Genomic DNA, 24,495 nt, shown 5'->3' on the forward strand with positions numbered 1-24,495 from the left:
ATCATCTAGTTCCAACTGCCCTGTCATGGGCAGGGACACCATCCACTAAACCAGGTTGCTCAAAACCCCATCCAGCCTGGCCTTGGACACTTCCAGGAATGAGACAACCTGTTCCAGTACCTCACCACCCTCAGAGTCAAGAATACTGTGTTTTTAGTTAGACCAGGGAAATATAAGCTGCAGAGAATTTTACACTTTGTTTTGTAACTGAGTAAATTCTAAATGGAAATACTTTCAAATAATGAACAAAAATTCACAACATCAAGGCTGATCTACACAAGTCAGTGTATATGTATTCATTCACAGACAGATCTTTGTCATGAAAAAAAAGGGTCATCAAAGATGTGCTTTTACTATTCACTGTAACACAATGAAGAATAGAGCATTTAAAGAGTGGAGGTATTGAGAAACTGCATGCTTTCAAAAAAAAGGCAGCATATATTTTGAAATAGGTCCTCTGGTTTATTTTTTATTTGGACCTGTTTGTTGATAGTCATTTCAGTCAATGGAATCAACCTATGAAGCATCCCTGACAATTAAGGCTTATTTTTAGCTTCCACATTCATAGAAAGGAATTTTAAAAAATAGTCAGTTAGAAGAAGGTGTTTATGCAATAGCAAAAAACAAGACATCCCCCATTGAAAAAGAAAAAAGGATGTCTGAATGATAGACTTTCCTAGGACAATTAAAAATAACATGCACTTAGTCATGCACTTAGCTAGACATATTCTTATTTAGTCTTTAGTAGATGAACAAATGGCAATAAAAAGATACATTTTTGAGTTTTTTGTGAGTGAGAAGTTCTTAGGAAGGAATGCACTTGAATGACAATCAGTTCAAATCTTATAAATCATAATGATCTTACTCTGTCTGCTTTGTTTAACTCCAAATAAAATTTGATAAAATAATTTACAGGTTTTGTGAGGAATAGGATGGCATAGATCTAGCTGTTGGTCTAAGTCTATGCCTATTTATATATCCAGACCTTTTTATAGGGGTAATCAGACTTTAAATACACATAGATTCATTTATTTACATAAATATATATAAAAGCATATATGTATATGTGTGTATACATATATTTATACTCTGATTTCCCATATATGGGAATGTTGACATTTAGTATTATATTGTATGGAGTACTTCAATATAGACTATAATGTTCATTATCCTATAAGTGTAGTACATAAAATATTTCTTAGAATTGTTTGGCTGCTGATGTTTACTTTAAATTTGCTTTTTTGCTTTCTATGTATGTATAATTTAAATAATTAGGGACTAGTTAAATTGCAAAAAACATTATATTTATTGACTTGATTTTTCCATTGAGTTACTGCTTAAAAAAATAATTCTTGAGCTTCCTGTTTTTTATCATTATGCAAATTTCATATAATTAGTGAGTCAAAATAACATATCTGTTTTAGCCATTGAAAAGAGCCAGTTATCTAAAGCATTAATTAATTAACTTCATAATGCAATATATTTAGGGTGAAATCAGTACTCACAATTAATTTTGTTCAGTATTTATAAAGAAAGTGCAGGAAATTGCAGATACCACAATAAAAGAATCTTTTTCTCTTAGATTGCTACAGAAGGCAGATATTAAATATAACTCATCTGCTAATAGAATAAAATATATAAGATACTGCTTTGCCAAAATACATACCTTGCATTACATTTTATATGTTGCCAGTATAACTCTCATCCTACACCATCTCTGAATTTCCATCCAGAATATGTTTCCTATCTAGGCGACTGTTGTTTACAGATATCTTGTTTCCTTTTCTTTCTACAGCTGATAATTTAGCAGTTCTATTTTAGTGTATGTTCTCCCCTAAGTGCATAAAGCACTTCTGACTGTTTACCCTTAAAGCTCCAGAGAGTTGGGAAAACCTCTAGACTGCTTCTGTTTATTGTACACACATGCACTGTTAAGGGTTTATTTTCAATGAGAGGGAGACAAGCACAGAGATAAAGACTGATGGTGCATATCACTCTACCAGCACATCTTGCTGAACAGCACAGCATATAACCTATTTTACATATATATATTTATATATTTACCTTTAAATTGATTCTATTTTCTCTATATGTACTAATTTGGCCCTTGGTGGTGATAGTTCACTTCGTGTTTGTAGTTTCTTCTACTAGTACAAAAATCCCTGTTTGACTTTCTTCGTTGTGTGGTAGCTGTAGCAGTCAAAATTACAGGCTAATGGTGAGACAAGCAGCTTATAATGTATGATAATCAATACTCAAAATCCATTCCCTATGATGTGATATTAAAGAATGAAATGCAAAGCCAGAGATTTTGAGGGCTAGAGAAACAAAGCTCATGCAAAGCAGGTGGGTTTCCAGTCAAGGTCATTCAGTGTATTTTTTGCTGGTTTTTTGGATTAATATTTAATTCAGTCACTGCTACCATGTCCAGGGTGCAGAAATGGAAAGTTATTCAATACAATGAGTAGAAATGCAAGTATAAAAATTGCTTTAAAAAATACAGGAAATGGGAAGGGGAAAGAAAATAGAGCATGCAATATATACATAACATATATATGCTATAGATATATATCTTTTTTAATTAGAGATTGCCAACAAACTTTGTATTTTTGTTGGCAGTAATGAATAATTTAAACCCTGTGACGGACCCCTCCTCATACCAGTGTATGTGTATGCATGTGTGTGAGAGCTAAAAATATAAATCTTCAAACATAACTTGGTTGTAATAAATTAACCTAATGAGTGTTGAAAATCTCAAAGCATAGCTTTTGGCAAGAACAGAATACCTACTGAATAAGTTTGCAGTACTTATTTCCAGTGACTGAGTACTTCTCTGAACTTTACCTTTAATCCCAGCTTGTTTGTTTCAATCTTAGTTCAGGGAATATTTATTTTTTTAAAGAAATACAGTTCAGTTGAGTTTTAGAAAGAGTCAGTGTGAAAATAGAATTTCCTAGTCCTATATTTCATATAGATATATATGTGTGTTGTCAATGTACAGAGCAGAGGATTACATATATATATATATATGAATATTTATTTAATTTATTTTAAGATAATATGACATAGAACTACTACTTGAAAGACAGAAAGAATTTTCCTGCTACAGATGGCTTTTTTGTGGTATAATGAAATAGACTGTAATGTTTGGGTTATTTTTTGTGAGAAAGGAAAGAGTAAAGAGGGATCTTGCTTTGCTTTGATAGAGTAATTGAAAAGAGAGGAGCAGAGAAAAGTACTGCTCCATTGATTGTGCAATTCTGAGCATTTTATGGTAGCTAATGTGCAGCAGAGTTTTATTTTTGTCTTTTGTTATAAAGCAACAAAATTGTTTACAAATATCCATACAAAGGATAGTTAAGCTTACAACATAAAAGTTAGTTGGGAAGCTGATTAGTTGTTTAGGTAAACTTTTAACAGTGCCAGAAAGCCTTGACTCAGAATTGTCATGAATTCTATATGAGAGAAAAAATAACTTCAGGTACTGCTAGGGAAAATCCTGAAGAAAGCACCTATTTCTCCTATTTCTGTAAGTCCACTTTAAAAGTTAGAGGCTGAACTTGCCACAAGTCTACTCTGAAGGATCAGGAAGATGAAGGTGTTTTTAAAAATACATTGATTTGGTTTGTTTTGTGGAGTTTGATGTTTCTGAGTGATTTTTTTTTTTTTGGAGCAGGAGGAGGTAGTTTGGTTGTTTGGGGATTTTTTTTTTAGAGATAGAGAGTAGCAGTTTCCCTTGGCTGTTTTAAAGCAGCAGCTGTTTGATGCTGTAGAAACTCCAGAAAACTAGATAAAGAGAACTTTAGTGGAGGTGAACTAATGGGTGGAATGAGGTGTATAGCTATGTCCTTCATTTGTATGGCTCCCATTTCATTAAGCAATTGCCACACATATGTTGTCCCTGTGGTTATGCATACCAATGCCATCTCATTCAAGTGAAGTAAAATCAAACGCAACAAACTTAAATTTCTTCCTCAAAATCTTTTCAGTTCTGCCACTTTGTTACAGTCCTAAGGTTGGTGTTATTTTATTCCTGCTTTTCATCATAATTTTAGTTTTTATTGGATACTAAAATCAGCATGTGGATTAGTTTTCTTCGGAGATCATAGAATCATTGAATGGTTTGTGTCAGAATGAACCTTGAAATATATGCCATGGGCAGGAATGTCCCTCACTGGATCAGGTTGCTCAAGGTCCTGTCCAACCTGACTTTGAAATCTCCAAGTGATGGGACATCAACAATTTCTCTAGGACATCTGTTCCATTGTCTCCCTACTCTCACATCAAAGAGCTTCCACCTCATGTACAAACTAAAAGAAAGCAGATTAATGCTTTCTTTTAGTTTTTGCAGCCTGTGCATAACATCAGTCAACAATTGGCAGCCTGTGCTCACATCAGTCTGGGCTGTCCAACTTTTCATCTACCAGTAGCCCCAATCCTTCTCAACTGGTCTGCTCTCAATCTGTTCATCCCCCATTCTGTATTGATACTGACTTCTCCAACTCAGGTACAGGACCTTGCACTTGGCCTTGTTGAACTTCATGATGTTCATGTGCCCCCACCTATCAAGCCTGTCAGTCCCTCTGATGGAATTTTTTCCCTCCAGGAAACCAGATGCACCACTCAGCTTGTTGTGATTCTAGGGTGCACTCAGTTCCATTGTCCATCTCATTAATGCAGATAATAAATAATGTTTGCCTGAGTGTGGACCCTGGAGGGACACCTCTCATTATGGTTTCCACTTGGACTTTGAGGCATTGACTGCAGCTGTTTGCATGTGACCATCCAGCCACTACCTTATTGATCTGACAATCCATGATCAAATCCATCAATCTCCAATTTAGCACCAAGAATATTGTGGCCATATCAATATTTGACCATATCAAAGGCCTTACAAAAGACTTTGCCGTGTCCACTGATGCATTCAATCCATCCTAGAAAGCCACCAGATTAGTCAGACACAATCTGTCCTCAATGAAGCGTTGTTGTCTGTATCTAATCACCTCCCCATCTTCCATATGTTTTGATATATCTTCCAGGAAGACATATTCCATGGTTTTTCCAGATACACGGCTGAGGCTGGCTCACCTCTATGAATTTCATGTACAAGGCCCCTATATTACATCCTTTTACTCAACAATCACTTTGTTCCGTTGTCCCTGTACCTAATTCTCGCTTGCTTTTGGTATTTTTTCAGGGTTTACACCAGACTTAGATTTTAAAGCCTTCAAGGAAGGGAGCTCATATACAGAATGACACTTTTTCATACTACTGTACCACTAAAAATATCAGTTCTGAGCAAATTATCGCAGGTTAACATCACTGTCACATAATACAATTTTAGTTTAATTAAAGTCCTATTTATTCATATCTTTTTAGAAATGTGAAAAATGGTTTATACTCTTGGATTCCCTTAGATCATCTTTGGTGTTTCTTTTGTCATGTTTCTGCAGTGCAATCATTCAATAATCAGGTGATGATATAAGATTACTAGGAATTTATTTTTTAATTTAGAAAGATGATGATTGCTTAAATTCTCCCTACCTTTGGCTAAACATGTTTGTTCTGCTTTTCTGAAGACTTGTTCTGCATGTCTGTATGTGTGTTTCATCCTTATATTTAAAGGTATGCTAACAGTTTTTGGTCTAAATGGAATTCCATGCACTTTTTAAATACTAAATTCCTCAAAAAAAGAGTATTGAACCCATATGCCTATTTTATGAAAGAAAAATTATTAAGATCAATATATAGTTAACTGAAACCTAGAGATAATAAAAGGATTTATACTATTTATTATTTTTCTTATTCCTGATAGTTGTTTAGAGTTGTGAGTACAATTATAAGACAGTAAATATTGGCCCTAATGTAACATATTTAATGCAAATGACACTTAAGCCAAGGTTTTTAAAACAGAAAGTTTTCATTGAATTGTAGAATAAGAAATGCCAAAACTTCTGTTCTGAGAAAAGCGCAGCAAGGGAATCTCATTTAACTATATTCTTTGAAAGAAATAGGAATATAGAAATCCTATCTGAAGACATCATCAGTTCAAATAGTGTGTCACCATTTGTCATTCTTCCAAATTGTATGTATTGAGCAAATCCATTTTCACTTAGTTGCACCAAAACAAAAAAGGAGAAAACTGATTATATGATCCATACTCATGTCTAATAAAATTGCAATATGCGCTTTTTGACAAGCTTATATTTAATGCATACTGATGGAAGATTCTAGTTCTCTGTTCTCAGCAGGAAAAGTAGGCTTTTCAAGAAACCTTTTTTTATTTTGTGACTGTCACACAACATAACAATTACAAATGAAATGGAGGTGACAAAAGGGAAAAAACAGCTTGCTGATTTTTATGAAGTGTTTGTATTTCCAGAAAGGCAGTCATTGCTCAGTCATTTGATTTGAAAAATTAATCCTTATAATTCCTTTTGAGTTCCCTAAGTACTGTTCACTCTTTTCTAGCATGAGTTTTACAGAATAAAGCCTAAAAGATTCCTACAGCAGATTAATTTACAGATGAAGCTCAATTCCATTGAGAATGAGTCTCTAATGACCCCTTTATACTTCCATTGGGCTGTGTGAATGCTTTAATATGTGGAGAACAGAGTTAAATAAATCTATTGTCTCAACTAACAGGTTTATGCAAACCTTCTGAAATATTTTAATTACAGCTTCTTCTTTTTCTCCATAATTAAGAAACCAGATGTCAAGTAAGCCCATCACGTGATGATCATCGCCTATTCATTAGACTAAATAAATCCACTTATAATTAGAGTTTTTTCTCTTTCTGCTTTGTTTTGCAGAACAAGAAGAATGTGTTAACTGCACAGATGAATGCAGAGTGCTTGGTCATTCTGACAGGTGTTGGATGCCACAGTTCCCTGCAGCCAGTCAGGCTGAGAATGCAGATTATCGCACAAATCTCTTTGTACCCACAGTTGAAGCTAACGTTGAGACTGAGACATATGAAACTGTGAATCCCACTGGGAAAAAGACTTTTTGTACATTTGGGAAAGACAAGAGAGAGCACACTATTCTCATTGCCAATGTTAAACCTTACTTAAAAGCCAAACGTGCCCTGAGTCCTCTGCTTCAGGAGGTTCCCTCAGCATCGAGCAGCCCAACCAAGACATGCATTGAGCCTTGCACCTCAACAAAAGGACCACTGGATGGTTGTGAAGTGAAATCAGGAGCCTTGGCTGAACCAAGCAGCCAGTACTTGTCAACTGACAGTCAGTATCTATCGCCCAGTAAACAGTCAAAGGACTCTTCCTTCATTGCATCAGATCAGATGGCTAGGGCCTTTGCAGACGTGCACTCCCGAGTGAGCCGAGACTCCAGTGAGATGGACTCTGTTCTGGAGCAGTTAGACCGTTCAGCCCGGGATCTAGGCAGGGAGTCGGTGGATGCCGAGGAAGTTGTGAGAGAAATAGACAAGCTCTTGCAGGACTGTCGGGGAAGTGACCCTGTGGCCATCAGAAAGTAAGGGGGAGAATAAGGACAGGCTGGCAGTTGCATTCCTCTTCTGCTGATTGAAAGTAAATAAATAAATTCCCTGGTTGTAACAGAATTACAGGAATGAAGGAAGACCAATGCTGCTTTAAGGCTTTTAGTGAACATCTGAAGTGCCCACAAGTATGTTCTTTTCACTGCTCTTTCTTTTTGACAGATAACACTGGTTTCATTGTGACCAAACTTTCATTAGGACAGAGTCAAGTACACCAAGAACAAAATGAAAGAAGGAAAGACAGTGCCATTTTGACAATCTGATAGGAAGGTGTGAGAAAGATGGAATGGAAATACGTCTGATACTTTAAGACTGTCCTCAATAGCTGATGCTGACTTTACTGTTTACGTATAAACCCCAAGAAAAACAGGGTTGAATAATGCTGATCTGTGGTGAATTTCCAGCAGCCACCACAGGCTTCTACTGAAAGTCCTATAAAGAGTTCTTGTAGTAGTCCAAGCGACACCAAACATTAACATTCATTTGTGGTAAACATTTATGTACGAAATTATCTGCCACAAATATGAAATACGAAAAAAAAAAGAAAAAAAAGAACAGTAACACAAAAAGAACCATTCCAGATCATTATTCAAGAAAACATATCCTCATCATTAATGAAACACTACATATCATATTAAGGTTAAATGTAAAATTATATAGTCCATCTTGTCCTGCACACACATAAGCTAATTCACTTGATAAAATGAAAAAAAAAAGATTTTAATATCTATTTAGCATTTTAGTGTCCAACAAAGCTATAAATAGTTAGTGATAAGTTAAAAAAAAAGAAAAGGAAATGAAATAAAGTTTTGGAAAAAAAGAGTTACCGTAACGGTAATACAGAAAAGAAATTAACATTATTAACACTTTTTTATTCATTTGTGGACACTAAAATAGCTCAGGAAAGTGAAAATGTCAGACATCCACAAAAATCACATGGTCATTTAAATGTGCAAATGTAAGAAGATTCAGTGTGTTTACATCAAATGACATATTTTTATTGATTTATTGCAGATTCAGTGCATATGAGCCAAATTGTTGAGTGTATAAGAGCTATATTGTGTATTTTATTAAATTAATATATAGTTGTGTTGCAAAAATATTTGGGCTTATATTGTAAATGGCAAGTGTTGCCTCAGTAGCTGTCGAACTCTATGAGTTTTGTTTTTTCCTGCTTCCTTTTCCCCATGGAATATGGGAAGCAGCGCCTCAGAGCAAAGTCTCTTGTTTAATGTATGGTCTACGAAGTACTGCAGTACATAATCTGTTCAAAATATGTTTGAGTGAGCTGATGGAGCTAACTGAACAGCCTACAAATACATCCATCAGTCATGGTTATGTGCAAGTCCTTGTAGAAGCTTCTATTGCAAGCCCATGTTTAATAACGAAAATTATACTCAAACCAACATCTGGAACCTCCTTGGGTTTGGTTTTTTTTTTCCCCAACACATGCAGCCAGCCTGTTCAATGTAGGATATTTGATTGAATTCTTCAGAGATGCCACCATTTAAAAAGTTTTGATGTTAAGTTTATAGAGCTGAAAATCATGTCAGTGCCAATGTGGCATGAGCAGTATTTTATCTGATTATTTAGAATGTGCAGTAGCTTACTGCAGTTCTAGATAAATACTGCTTATTCTGGGGGGTGTTTTTAGTCAGGTTTTCCTTTGATCTGAATAATATTTGCAGAATAACTTAAAATAACTTGGGATGTAGCTTCTACTTTTTATTATTGTTTCTTAAGAATGTTTTTATTGCATTTGAACAATTCAAAATTGAATGAAACTTGGAAAAGAACAAATGAATTTAAACAGTACAAGAAGAAACAGAAGAATAAAATGTTTAGCTCAGGATTTGTCCCTTATATACTTTAGATACTCTGCTGGAAATACCACTAGGGCACATTGTTTAAAAACTATTAATTTGTTATCTTAAATTTAATCTGTACTATAAAAACATTTATAAAAAGGGTTGGCAATCTGAAATACCACAAGCCATATTTTTTTTATCAGTGCAAAAACAAAAGTTTACCCAACAGCCTATTTTGGCCTAAGGATTGCATTTAAATGGTGATTTTAGCTAGTCAGTCCTACAATGAATTGTCTTTGGGAAACACCAATTCTGACAGTTTAGTTTGCTTTTAGCTCCTGTTAAAAAATGTCTACAAGTACATGCAAAAGGAAGGATCTTGTACATGTCTTATCAAGCTACTCTCCATGTTTTGGACAATTTATGTATCTAAAACGTGGTGTTGTCTGTGTTATATAATTTTGTTTCCTTTTTTTTTTCTTTTTGGCCAGGAGACCCGAGATTGGTTTTGCTTGATAGCTTGATAGCTTGAAATTCCATAGTGGAGAGGATTCTTATTGTTTGATCAGTCTCTTCTACGTATTTCTGTGGTGCCCATCACTTCAGTGTCTGTGCACCAAGTCTTTAGCTCTGCCAGTGAAATCCATTATTCAGCAAAATCTACGCCAGTATGTAAATGCAGTCAAGTGATGGAGATTTGTGTATTTTATAAATGATTTTAACACTGAGTAACCAATTGTACAATTCATTGTATGTTTCCGAAGACATAAAAACCACAACATTCTGAGAAAGGGCTGTGCCAATGTAAGAGGAATTTACCTTAAGGCTCTCTGTCACTAGTGATTTACTAGCTTTAGCTGTTTAACACATTATCTGTATTTAGTAGTGATTATTTATTTACCACTCTGAGGTATTCAGAATTCATGACTCACAGCTTTATAGAAGAGTTTAGGAAATCTTGCTTTTATTTAATTTGTCTTTCAACTGCCTTGTTTTGTAGAACTCTGGCATACTGCTTCCCAGTATAAGATTATCCCAGGTTAAAAAAATTATTTCACAATTTAGAATGGATACATAATGAACCACTAAACCAGCAGAGCTTATACAATGTGAGTTTTGCTGGTTCAGTCAAAATTAACATGATTGTGTGTGAAGGACATACTGCACACAAAAGATTTTAAAGTGTTTTTTTTCTTCGTGATATCTCTACTATCACCATTGGAGAAAGAGGCAGGAATGAAAGATAAAGTTTATGAGTTATTTCTCTCATTTTTTACACACATGCTTTATAAGACTGAAAGGAAATATCTGTCACAAGAGTATAAAAGGAAAGTTGAAGCTAAGAGTGGCAAGTAAAGCAACTAATAAATTTGTACTGTACACTGTGAATAGCAAATAAGGCATTCTGTATCTTTTTTTAATTAAAACAAGCCAGCAACTGGGAGTTCCTTATACGATTGGCCAATCAAATCAGATCTCAAAATCAGACCTTTCTTTTTTCACTTTTTTTCCTTTAATTGGCATATTTATCAGGATTCTCTTGAACCATGATTTACCACTTAAAGATAGAGGTTTTCCAATCCAAGTTACCCCTAGAAGTCAAACTTTGTTCATAGTGGAGCAAGATACACCATTCAAACAAGCTTTCATGTTGCTTGCTGTCAAATGGAAGGGAAATTGCTGAGGTCAAGGAGGAGTCTGAAGCCTAGCATAACATACACCCACTCATTATTGTTTAATTGCTTTCTTTTGACATCAGGCAGCAGTTATTATTGCATTAATTTAAATGGGAGTTTTGGCTATCAAGATTTGTTGACTTGAAGTGTAATTGAATGAAATCTGATTAAGGTTTTGACTTCTCTGGCCCAATTGTGATACAGGTTGGCATTCTCATTTATCAGCCCCTGTCTCCCCATATGGCTCAAAGTTGCACCAATGACTGGTGAATGACACAAAAAAACCAAACAAAAGCAGCATACATTGTATGGATTTTTCTCAACCGCTATTGTTTAATGGCTGTGTTTAATGTGACCTATCTGGAAAATGAGGACTACGAATAAAAAGCGATTACTAATAGTGGTGTTGCCTGCTTTTGCATTCATTAACACAGAAGAAATGTGTTAAACACTGCATACCACAGGGAGCCTGATGGTAATTACTTTGGAAAAGCAACTTGTGGCAATGCGGCTGTTACAGCTAGTTATCAGTTTGCCAAAAAAATGACAGTTCCTGCTTCATTTATTAGAAATGTGTAACCGTTTTCTCTCAACAGGAAAGTGGAGAAGAGTTTTCATCAAGCTGGGTAGGTTTATCTTTTAAGCAGCTGATGCACTGAATCCCTACAGGCTGTTATTTGCTCATAGAAACATGGAGCTGAATAAAGGATATTTTGGTTTAGTAAACTGGTGTGAGTTCACCAGAAACATTATAAATGGAGTGAGGCTGTAAGTTCTTAAAGATTGTCAGCCTAGCAGGAGAGATCAAAACACTGCTTGATTATAGAAGTGGAGGACAACCTGAAGAATGCAAGGAATTGGTTTTTGCTTTTTAACTTTTTTAATTGTGTCTTTCTTAGGAGTGTGAGTAATTTTATTCATGTTGCTGTAAACAATGACAAATTGCTCGGAAAAGTATTACTCAGTCCTATGTCTGGTATTATGAGTTTGTTATAATTTAACACTTTCTTAAACCTCTTTTGTTCGGTTGGGTTTTGATGTATTTGAGGATTATGGTCAATCCCTCAGAATGTGTGGCCCTCTCCGTCTGCTCCTGTGTGACTGTAGCAATGACATACCCAATAGTGTAAATCCTGTAAACCAGAATTTTTAGGTGTTTTTGGTTTTCTTTTTTTCAGTGGGGAGTTTTTTGAGTTTTGTTTGTTTGTTTTGGTGTTTTTAAAAGTAATTAAGTATATAGACATTGCTTTTGACAGCTAAATAGAATTTCAGTTTGTTCAGAACACTACAGGTATTATAAAGGTGTGTGCTATTCCTGCAGACAGAATTACTTTTTAGACATTTCATTTTTTTTACAAGTCTCCTCTCCAGAAACAAAAACCAGCCTGCATCTAGTTAGCTGCCCATCTCAGGCACTGAAACCCAACAAGGTTATCTCCCCTTTTTCTGGATACATATATCTGTCTTTCTGCAGGCTAATTTCTAAAATCTAGCAAGTCATTGTTGTGCAGAGTCCTGACAGAATGTACCTTATGCTGCTAATGACCTCACTGGACAGGGGATGTTACTTTTACTGTCTTCAAGTGTGTGTGATTCAGAGCTTGGCTGGATCCACAGTATATGTAGAACAAGTCATAAACCATCCTGGCTTTTCTTTACCCAGAACACAGTCATTGATTTCTCATTTGGAAAGTGGCCAGTCCGTCAAACAGAGATTCTTAGATCTCCTTTAAGCCAACCACGTATTACTGCTTCAGGGTGCTCACTCATGGGATAAATACCCTATCCTTATCCTTTATTGAGTCTAAGACATGAAGGCAGCTGAAAGCTTGTTTCTTCAGTTAGTCATGTTTCCCTAAAAATGAAATTTCTCCAGTAGAAAGGACAACTGTCTGCTGTACGCATAGTTTGATTTGTGAAAGGTCACCTTAGTTTCAGTAGTGCATGAAGAAATGGATCAGGGAATTAATGAGCCATCTAAGAATTTTCCAAGATGCATACTCCATAATGCATATGTTATGATTCAGGGAAAATAGCTCAGCGTTTTGGTTTATTTATTGTTGATGGTTCCCGATAATGCCTGGCTTATGAAAATATTTAGTTCAAATTTTGGGGAAACATTTTTCTCTGTCTGGGACACAAATTATTTTTAATATTTTTTTAATATTTTTTTTCCTAAATACAGACTAGTCATATGTTGGGCCCTTTGTTACTTTGTGAAAATGGTGTTTTGACATGGTTTCCCGCTTTAGGTTCTTTACATTAGAGATAATACCTTTGATTTGGGCAAGACTCCAAAATGTCTGGAAACATTCTGAAATTTATCTTGGTAAGAGGTAATAGTTTAGGACTAGCTTGAAACATAGATGATTGGACAGCAGATTCAGATGTTGATCTATGGAGGAAAGGAAAAATGAAAATTCCATTTCTGTAAACATTTTATTTGATACTTTGAATACTAACTCTATGGAAACTTTTTTATAGCGCACCAACTGAACTGCTACCAAAGAACTAGGAGAACAGTTGGCCAGTAATCCTCAGTGTTTTCCAAATTAAAAGCAACACCGAAGTTTTATCTGGAAATCAATTGATTGCTGTAGCAGTATAGAAATGTCAGCAACAAGAAATACTCCTTAACAAATTTGTGATTACATTTTGCAATACATGTACATTTTCCATCTTTGTGAGGGCAGTCACAGTCACACAGTCTTTTCAATGGTTTGATTTGAGAGCTATAAAAATGGATCACTAGACTGGCATCAGCTTTGAAATAAAAACACCATAGGTGTCTGACCATCAGGAAATGACATCTATTTATGTTATTACTGTCTACAGGATAATGTTCCATGCATATATTTTTTAAGCATTTTACAACAGGCATCAATTATGGTGCTACATGCAGTAATGATTTCTACAACTGACCCTCTTCATCACCACTGCTTTCTTTTTATATGTCAATTTGAAATTCTTTACACTGAAAATTTATCTAATGTAGGGAATTTAGAGTAGAATTCTTGTTTTCACACTACTTATCATGTAATAAAAGATATTCATCATAATATTTGTAGATAAGACCTCAATTTGTTTCTTTAAATTCTTTGATTTAAAAATTAATTAAAGTTGCTGAACTATATTAAAACAATGTTTTTATTTTCCGATTAAAATACTTATATTTTTATGAACAAATTCTTCATTCACTATTGTGAGTTCCATGGGGAATCTCATTAGGAGTATTGCAATAAACTAGTCAGCTCTAAATAAGAATATTTTCTTGATAACTAAACATATAGCCTTTTCATCTTCAGTGAAAAATCATTTATTTGGGGATTTTTTATACTGAAATTATGAGAAAAAAAATCTGATATGTGTATTCTGGATAACTAATACATTTAACATCCTCTAACTATAATGCAGTTCAAAGTAGTGGTATTTCATTATGAGTATATGCTTAGGGACTTACCTCATCTTAGACCAGATGAGAAATTGTATTTACTCTGATTACACTTTGAGTCTCTATGCTTGAAGATGCATTGGCTATATGAATGATTCTGTATTCCCTTGTGCCTCATTTTAAATTGAGAACAAAAGTAGTATAAGCACTCCTATATAATTTAATAAAGATTTGTAGAATACCATGTGAATATAGTAAATTCAGCAGAGAAGAATGCATGTGAAACTATTTTAGCACCATTATAGTACTGCTACATTATAAGAGATTTAGAACAGAGATTAGCAACTGTTAATAAGCCTTTATCTTTGACCACAAGATAAGCTTCTTAAAAGCGCTGTGGCTCTGCCTCAGTTTAAGGGTTGTAGTGCTAGTGGAGAGTACCACAATACGGGTTCTGTTCAGACTCTAGGTTTCTTTTGTACTGTCTTCTTCTGGAAGATACTCCAGAGGCTGGTAATTATGCTTCCATAATAATTTTCTGCACCTCCATCAACCAGTGTAAGTGAACCAAGCTCCCTAGTATATACCAGTCCACTGCCACACTGCCACTCAGTGCTCCAATGTTACCTTAGCAGAGTCTGTTTAGGGATCCAATATGGACAGAAGGTCAATTTTGTTACTACATCTTTTTGGATATGCCAAAGTAAGACATAGCAATCCTCCTAAAGGAAAAGAACACCCACTTTTTGAAAAAGAAAAAAAAAAAGTGTGTATAATGACAGCAAGCACAGTCAGTCCTTTAATTTCCAAATGAATCATCTCTTTTAAAAGATTCCTACTTCTGCACTTATTAATAACCTTCTGTGCACTCCTAAATTGTAAAACCATTGCAGCTGCAGTATTAAAGTGTCTGGCAGTAGAAATCAAGATAGAGAAGGAAAACGAATACTATGCTTTAGGCAGACATCCAGTTCCTATTACAACTTATCCCTTTAGCAGAGGTGAAATGTCAGGGGCCCATCATATTATGGCAACAGGAGGAGAAGTACAAACAATTGGAGGACGTCTGATTCAAACACTCTTGTACAAAAAGCTTTCATGGAGATTTGCCAAGCTTACTGTGGGATCAAGAATGTAAACTTGAGACAGCTCTGCTGATAACCAGTAATTCCTGTAGTCTAAGGTGATGTTCACATCACCTCCTGCCTGGAAAAATTTCAAGCTTCCATGGGCAATGACAACACATAACTGCAAAGAGCCACCAGGTGCAGCTGCCAAATCTTGAATCCCATAGCTTCTTGTAAGTGCATGCCAGCTCCCCTCATTCACTTTATTTCCTTCATCCCGAGTGTTTATAAGGCATACTAGTAAATGCTAGTTGACACTTCCAAGCCTTGAAGGGTGGTCTGGAGAAAGACCAATCCTGGTTCAATGCCTGTGTGTGTTAGCAGAGAATGCTTTCTTGCAGACAGATAAAAAATCAGAGCTCTATTTGAAGAACCACCTGTTTCCTAAGTTTGGGAATTTCTTTAGTTATTACTTTTGTTGCATTTTATAAATAATCCAGAAAATCTTCAGCATCAGTGAAGCTAAAAGCATGTTCATTTTTAACAGCAACATAAATATTAATCACAATCACCAGTCAAGATTGAGGATTTTATTTGGCATAACATGTACAACCATGCAACAATTATGTAAAAATGGAAGTTATTATGAGCTGTAATTAATATACTGTGTTACCAGCTGACTCAAAGCACTTTGCTCAGCATCCTTGGTTTTAAAGACTGCATCTGAGTAGTGGTAAAATGTATACTAAATTCAGTAAAGCACATCAACAGCCCCAGGCTTTCTCCTCTAGTGGTGACTACCACTGAATTTTATTTCTGCTGAAATCTTGCTACGAAAAAAAAAAAGCAGTATAATTGGTGATTTACCACCACTGCTTAATCTAATTCAGTTCTTAGTGGTCCATTAGCATAACAGAATTCATTTTATTTCACAGAAAATGTTATGACTCCACCTGCCTTGGTTCAGAAAACATATCAGAAACAGGAAAAATGGCACAAGCAGAGAAATGACAAATCACTTACATTTTACTAAAACAAATATAAAAGGGGAAGGTGGTAGTGGTACATGTAGAGTATACCATCTTTTCAAGTGAACTAAAAGTGTACCAACCCCCTCACATCCTTCAGTTCCATCACTCAGTTTCCATTCTATTGGGTTTCCACAACTCAGAAGTAATTTTCAAATGTGCTGCTATCACATGCCATTATCCTTGTAAAATTTTATTCATTGTGAAGACTGTGACAGAAAATCTGCAAAGACATATGCAGGGATATGGTGCTTTATCAAACTATAACATTGCTAAACATAACTCTTTTCCTATTGACTTGGACCTAATCCAGACACTAGAGATCACAGAAAAATTACAAGTTATCACACCCCACCCAGAGTGAGGTGATCAAAATAATAACAAATTAAGGATATTTTGATTGACATTTTATATGTATTTCATTATGTTTTTCCACTTCCTTTGAGGCTCAAATCCTAAGGGTGACAGCTGTCATTTTAAAGGTGACTCATAACAATCCTTTACAGAGTCCCCTAACAGATGGAAAGGTCTTTGTTTCCCAGGGAACACTGACAGGTTATGATTTCCAGAGCTTTTAATCATTTTAGCAACACTTATACACATCTGTCAATTACTCTATTCAGTGATGTTAATAATACAGCAATCTGAGAATGACAAAGAACACTCTCCTTTTCTTGAAAACACAGCTTTTCCATCAAGACTGGAAACACCTAACAAAAACACTTTTGAAGGACTCTTTTCTCCCAGACAAATGAGTGTAAGTTCCAGGGTATTTGTCTGGCTGAGATGGAGTTCATTTTCCTCACAGCAGCCCTCGCAGTGCTGTGCTCTGCACTGGTAGCTGGAAAGGTGTTGGTAACACACCACTGTTTTGGCTGCTGCTGAGCAGGGCTGGCACAGCATCAGTGCTGCCTCCCCAGCATTCCATGCACACTCCCACCCCCAACAATACTCTGGGGATGGGAAAGACCTTGGCACTGGACATAGCCAGGACAGATGACCAAAGGGGTAGTCTCTATGATATCTTAGACATGAAAGCTGGGAGAAAGGAGGAGGCAGTAGGGAGGGATTCATTATTTATGACATTTGTCTTCTGGAGCAACTGCTGCATGTACTGAAGTCCTACTTCCCAGAAAGGGACTGGACATCAGCTGCTGATGGGAAGTAAAAAAAAACCTTTTGTTTTCCTTTGCTAATGCACACAGTCTTTCTTTTGCTATTTTAAACTGCTCTTATCTTTTCCCATGAGGATTTTTTGCATTTTATTTTCTCCTTCTCCTGCTCTCCTGGAGAGGGGACTGTTAGGGCAGTTTGGTGGGGCACCTGGACTGCAGCCAAGGTCAACCCACCACAACCAGCATTTAGAGTAACAGGAAAATTTTATTTTCATAATACATGTCCAAAGAGCTTTTCTTTTCCTCTCCTGAGCTGCAGGGAAGCTATAAATCATTAAAACATACAACCGATAAAACATGACAAGCTGACATCACACAAATAATTAAAATCAAAGTCACTGTGCAGAAGTGATAATTTTGGTCAGGTACAGAGTAATAGCCTTCACTGTAGTGCTTTTTCTGGTTGTGATACCAAGCATTTGAAGCTCCCAAGGCTTCAGAGTAGAGGCAGCAGATGTGTGTGTACCAGTAGATGTGGTAGCTCTACCTCATGACTAATATGCAGTTCATTCATTCGTTATAGGACTGAGGCTGCAGTCCCCTTATGTAAACCAGGTGTGTTTTTGCAGTGATGTTACAAGGTATCCACACAGAAGTTACATAGCTTTTACAGAGCAATGACTCTGGGATATTTTGAAGGGTTTTTTTGACATCTATATTACATTCAATATGAACAGAAACCTGAGCATCTAGGTATAAACCTTTTATAATAATACAGAAAACTCTTTCAGAAAAAAACTTTGACAGTGTCTTATATATATTTTTTTTTATTTAGAGGAAATTTTATGCTGATACCTATTACAAAAATAAGTATAGCCCTAATGTTCTGCAGTGTAAGAACAACTTAACTGTACCTTAGTAACAGAACCCTTTCAGCTTTCAGACTGTATTTTTAAGAAGTCTCAATTGAAAAATTTTGTGTCATCAGGCAGAACTTAGTACTATTTAATATCATCACAATAGCATTGGATGACCCTAGAGAAGGAGTTACAGCTTCTTTTTAAGCACTACTGATAAGCAGGGAAATGTTTCATACTGAAAAAGTATTACAGAAGCAAAGCAAAGCAAAACTAAACAAAACAATATTTCAGATAATGAAAATCTTATTATCTCTAGACCAGTCACAACTGGAGTAATATGACAGAATTTATAGGTTATGGTCTGCACAGGCAATGTGTACTGGAGCCAGGAATTTGACTTGCATTTCCCTATTATTCTAATCCAGACCTTGAACTATTGCAACCACCTTTTTATTTTCTTCAGGAAGATCAGATACGTTATGGATCAGAAAGGCAGTTCCTAGAATTTAAACCTGTTCCACAACAGTTTAACCCCAGCCTTTAACCTCTTCTCTCTCCATACTGTGTTAACACTGCTATTCTTCCAGCAACAAAATTGTCAGGAAGGGTGTTTCCCATCATTTTCTCAGGGGCCTTAGACCCCTAGGGTCCTTGACATCTCTGTATATATTCTCTTGAAAAAGATATGGACTATTCAAATGCTCTTCTGTAAAGTAAAATATGTGGCAGCTGGCACCATACAGTTCTGTTATAATGAAAACATGAGGTGGTTGCCATTACACAGTCCTGCACTAATGAGAACAGTAGGAGTCTAGTATTACAATGGTCTAATGAAAACAGGAAATGGCTGGCATTAGATTGGTGTAATGAAAACAGGAGGTGGCTGGCATTATGCATATACAATAAATAAATTAAGATTTCTGGCCCTACCAATCTCATCTAGATTATATACGATTCCAGTGTGCAAAAGAGAAATTTCTGTAAATCAGGGACAGTGACAGTAAAGATCATTCTTTGTTACGTCATCTCAGAAGCAGAGTTGTGTCCTTTTCCTTTTAACTTTTTATTTCTTTTATGGTGGTTATACACAAGCAAAACATGCACATGTTTTTAAAAATTGGCATGTAACCTGTACAAACTTTCATTTAAAAGTAGCCAAAAGTAGCTTGTTTTCTCGTGCCTGTCCTGATTTAATGTGAAAGCTTAAAAATAGCTTATCAAAAAGTGAAAATTGATATGATTGGACTTTTTAAAATGTGTCTCACACTTAGCTCTCCCAATCTGGGCTAAGTATGCAATTGATAATACTTTGGGGTGTTTAATGCAATACAGAGAATGAGATCAATACTTGCTGAGAAATAAGGAAAAGAAAAAAAAGAAGAAAAAATTTAAGCAAAAATCAATCATTTAGTTAATGTGCTTTCTTCTAAGAACTGAAGGGTCAGGTGGTTTTCTTCCTTGTTTTTCAAACTAACCCTTCTAGTTGAGTCTTTTTAATTATTATTACACAAGAGGGTCTTCCATGTAGGTCTTAGACAATGAATAGACCACCATCTTCCCTTTTACTGCAATTTTTAGAGCCATCTGAAACTGATTGATTCTCACTCTCCTTAATCGGGCTGAATTCACCATGAAGTTTGTACAGTTCAAGGCCAGTACAATAAGGCACTGCATCAATCCACTCATACGGTACCTTTCAGCCACTCAGTCTCCCATTTCTCATCTTCAAGCTCAACTGCATTGTTTCTGGACATTTTCAACTGGAAACCAAGAGATTAAATGAAGCAAGAAAATGTTTGGAGTATAATTGTCAAAGCAGCAATTAGTGTGCTGGAATGTTCCAGCATAAAACACTGTGCTTCCTGCAGCCTGTTATTCTGCTGATAGCTTTGGTTTCCACACTCAGATTGCAGTGAAAATATTCCAGTCAGGTAGCTCGGAATGAAACAGCAGTGTGATGCAAATAAGGAACAGATAATCAAATCAAACTTTCTAATCGAGTTTTGCTATGCTGACTCTCTTATTTCTCTCTAGCCTGCAGTTTGCATGTTTTACAACACTGCAGAATTAGCTTAAAGAGTAAATACTTGTGAGTTTATCGAATCCTGTCATGTCTCACATATACAGAAGAACAAATGAAGGAAAATAATCTTTCTGTGCTGCTTCTATTATTACTTTAATTTCTTTGCATCTTTGGTGTGGTTCTGATTGAATCCTTTTGAAGGAGGGGATTAGAAGATGAAGAAATCAGAGGGGTAAATCAAGGGTGAGTGCTGTTAATAAATTTTTGCTTTCTTTTTCTTTTGTTTTTATTTCTTCATCAAACAACTGAAGGAAAAAAAAAACCAACAAAATACTCATACCTTATGGACCAGATTTTAAACTAAAACGTATGGCACTGGAAGCAGCATATGCCCTAGAAAATCTGCTGTTATGCACTGTGTGTGCAAGCCACAGACGTGGCTTAATCGAGATAGGAGGCGACACGTGCCGTGCATCTGAGATTAGTGTCTGGACCTCAGCCATTAATGCTGGCATCCCAGGAACTGACTCATTCCTCTGCCAAACTTCTGCTGGGATTTGGGTTCACTGAATCCAACTCACAGTCTTTAATCCCCCCAAGCAGTATCTTTTTGAATTGTGGAGCTTGCAAAACATCCAGGTGGTGGCCCAACTACGGCAGCATCTGTGTAAGCTCAAGAAACAACCTGCTCTCTTTAAGAGTTCTACTATTCAGAAAGTTTCTAGTCCTCTATCATACAAGTCTGAATGTCAAAGCTCCATTTTCTTTGGTTCATTATACTGAGTAGACAATAGTCATATTGCCCTTCCAATCTCTCTGAAATATTTGAGATCTTACAAATTTCGTATGCTATAAATCTACTTGATGGGTCTCATCATTCTGTAAGCAATATTTTTCATTAGCTTTGCAATAAAATGGCATTTTGCCCTATTTTCAAACTAACAAATTTTGTCAGGGTTGGCATCTCTATTACATTACCAAATATATCAGTCAATACCAACTGGTGTAATTGAGTCTTGTTATATGATTCAGATAGTTGCTTAAACTATGGATTTTTCAAAGTCAAATTTTCTGGCAGGAAGAAGATTGTTTTAATAGAATTTTAGATAAATAGGTAGTATATCACTGTAACTACTTGTTTTTATTTAAGATAATTAATTGACTTCTGTGTACAATATTCAAGATCATTCATAATTTTGTTGCACACAAAAATCTGTATAAAACCATTTGATTATGCTTGATTTCTATCTCAGGATACATATAAAAACTAGCATCTGACACTCACAGTAGAACATGAATGAGTGTGACAGTAAAGTCCCTATTATGAACCAAGGTTTTTGTTTTAAATAATATTAGGAAATATGTTCTCTTCTGACTTTCTAAGTAACTAAGGAAACTGGCATCATGAAAAAGGTGCCTATCCTTTAATGGAATGTGAAAATTAAAATTTAAAATCTAGCAACACACATGCACTCAAGGAGAAGAACCACAGGAAGGTAAAAGATTTAAAACCGAGTTGCACAGATTCAGCTAAACTACATTCTGAGTCAAACCTTTTTCATAGATGTATTCATGTATAACAAGGGAAAAATTTTATATTACTACATGGTTAGCTAATCAAAAGTTCATCATTCTTATCTGGGCATCTTTATTCACATTTTGGAGCATCCATTAAATTACAAATATTGAAATGGCATCTAGACATCATCTATTTCCCTGTGAATGGTTTTTGCTTGTATTTCCATAATGAAGAAATATTTTTGAAATATAGATAAATATTTAAAATGCCCTTGTTTTACCACAATAAAAAGTCTGGATTATATTTAGCATTTCGGTATAAGAGATCTATTTGCTTCTGTCCACATTACTAATCCGAATTATTTTGCAAATTTTTCTCACACATTATATTTTTATAGCTTCTTTAAGGCACTATAATTTCTATGATGACAGACACTGAGATTTTTTAGAGTATATATGATTGTGAGAGATTTACATTTTAGCTACAGTCTGAATTTTCAGTGTACATAAAAAATATTTTACTACATGATATAGTTGTGCCAGATCCAATCAACTAAGTGGAGCTCACCCCAACCAATTCTTGGGACATCTCCAAGGAAAACAGTACTAAGTAAAACCCTGCTAACTAAACTAGATAGTTTACCAGGGATACTGTCCTTTTCTTCCATGTCAACATTAAATTAATCAATATTAGTAAAAACTATTCCACTCAATAAGTTCCTTGCCTTTTCAGAGCTTGTAGTGGAACCCCTCATTCTCCTTCTTCTTGTACTAAGAAAAATTAAACATTATGTTCTAAGTTTATATGGACTCCTTCCAAATGTTATGTCAACTGTGGTTTTCTGCAGCCTTGAGCATCTATTACATTGCTACCAGAAGTGGAAGAAACTGTTACTGCTGCTCCAAGTGGGTTCATCCAAAGCCACATTTCTACTGCCATCCTGGTTTGGGAAAGAATGGAGAGCTTGTCTTGCCTTGAGCTGCTTCTTTTTGGATTGCAAGTAAAACAATATGTCACTGATTATTAATGGCTCAAAGGCAGTTTTTGTAGACAAACTATATTTACTTCTGTGGATTTTTGGACCAGATTTCAATTTGAATTATTATATTAGCCAAAAAAATATTTCCTATCTTCAGGAATAAGTTGAAGCTCTTTGAGAAAATTACTTTTTCTGTTCATTCAGGTATATTCATTATAATAAATGTTTGTACAGTTACTATGTGAATGAAAATTATTTACAGAATATTAGAAAGCAAACACACAAATAGCTGTACTGCACACACTGCCCTGTGTGACCACGCTGCCCTGTGTGGATGTAATTAATAGGTAAAAAACTTCTTTGCATTTAGCCATGAAATGTATCTCTTGGAACACTGGTGAGAGAGAATAACAGTAGTTTATAACCATGTAAAATTCTGTCTCTTATTAACCACGCATCCTTATTACAGGCAATGTAATTATACTAGCCAGGAAAGGATTTCATATCCTTGGGGAAAAGTTAAAGCTCTCCAGGAATGGTGTATTTATACTTCTAGCATATCTTCTAATGCAAGTGTTGGCTGGGATGACATGGGATAGTGTTCTACTCCCAAATAGAAAAGATCTGCTGGCAGTCTTAGATCTGGCTTGAATTGCAGCATCTCCAAAATGATTAAGTTAAGGACCTGGAGGTGAAATGGGAAGGCAAGCAGCACATTTTGGACTCTGAACTTTACAATTGTATATTTCTTCTAATTCAGGATGTTGCTTGGGAATTCTTTGGGTAGCTTCCATGAAGAACAAGGATGTCAAGGAAAGCTAGGTGATTTTTAAGGAGAGCCTAAAGACAGCTCAGGAGTTAATCATAGAATCAAAGAAACTTTGGCTGGTCTCAGTCCCTGGGAATATCAAGAAACACATGCTCTTGGAATTCATATCCACATCCAAGTAAGGGAAAAACAAGAACAGTAATCAGGAATACTCAACACGGATTTTTCAAGAGTAAAGTGTGCATAAAAAATCTTTTATCACTATGCACTTTAATGATGGGTATAGGACAAGACAATATGGTATATGAAATTTCTTGACTTTAGTGAGTTTTTTGTCATTCTCCACAGATGAAGAAGTATGTGTTGAGAAAATAGTTAGGTGGGTTTGTTTCGAGGTTTGAATATTAACTGGACTCAGCCACAGCAATGACCAATGGTTAAATGTCTTTCTGGAGATCAGAGAGATGTTCAGAACCATAGAAGTCCATGGTAGGACATGTAGAGTTCAACATTTTCAGTGACCTTGGTAGTAACACAAACTGCACTTAGAACATCTGCAGCTGAAATAAATTGGAAAGAGTAACTGTGGCCATGAAAAATGTTGTAACTCTCCCAAAGAGATTGCAATAAACTTCAGTAACAGAGAAAAGAAAACTCTTGAGGTTCCATAAGAACAAGCAAAATTATCTGAACCAAGGGAGAAAGGATACCACACATTAACAGAGGTTAGGAAGGGACTAGGTG

At 35.6% G+C, this 24,495-nt stretch overlaps 1 protein-coding gene across 6 annotated transcripts in view; it reads left to right on the plus strand.

Moving 5' to 3' along the window:
• PCDH17 (protocadherin 17) overlaps positions 1–11,400 on the plus strand; it is an 89,789-nt gene extending 78,389 nt beyond the window's left edge. For 5 of the 6 annotated variants that reach the window (XM_066545045.1, XM_066545046.1, XM_066545048.1 and 2 more), the window contains one exon: positions 6,813–11,400. In XM_066545045.1, coding sequence (XP_066401142.1) covers positions 6,813–7,495 — 683 coding nt within the window. In that variant the 3' untranslated portion in view covers positions 7,496–11,400. The remainder of the gene's footprint in view (positions 1–6,812) is intronic. The other variant, XM_066545051.1, reaches the window with a different exon arrangement.
• Positions 11,401–24,495: the final 13,095 nt, after the last annotated feature.

The sequence above is a fragment of the Molothrus aeneus genome, chromosome 2 (assembly GCF_037042795.1).
Source record: "Molothrus aeneus isolate 106 chromosome 2, BPBGC_Maene_1.0, whole genome shotgun sequence".
NCBI lineage: Eukaryota > Metazoa > Chordata > Aves > Passeriformes > Icteridae > Molothrus > Molothrus aeneus.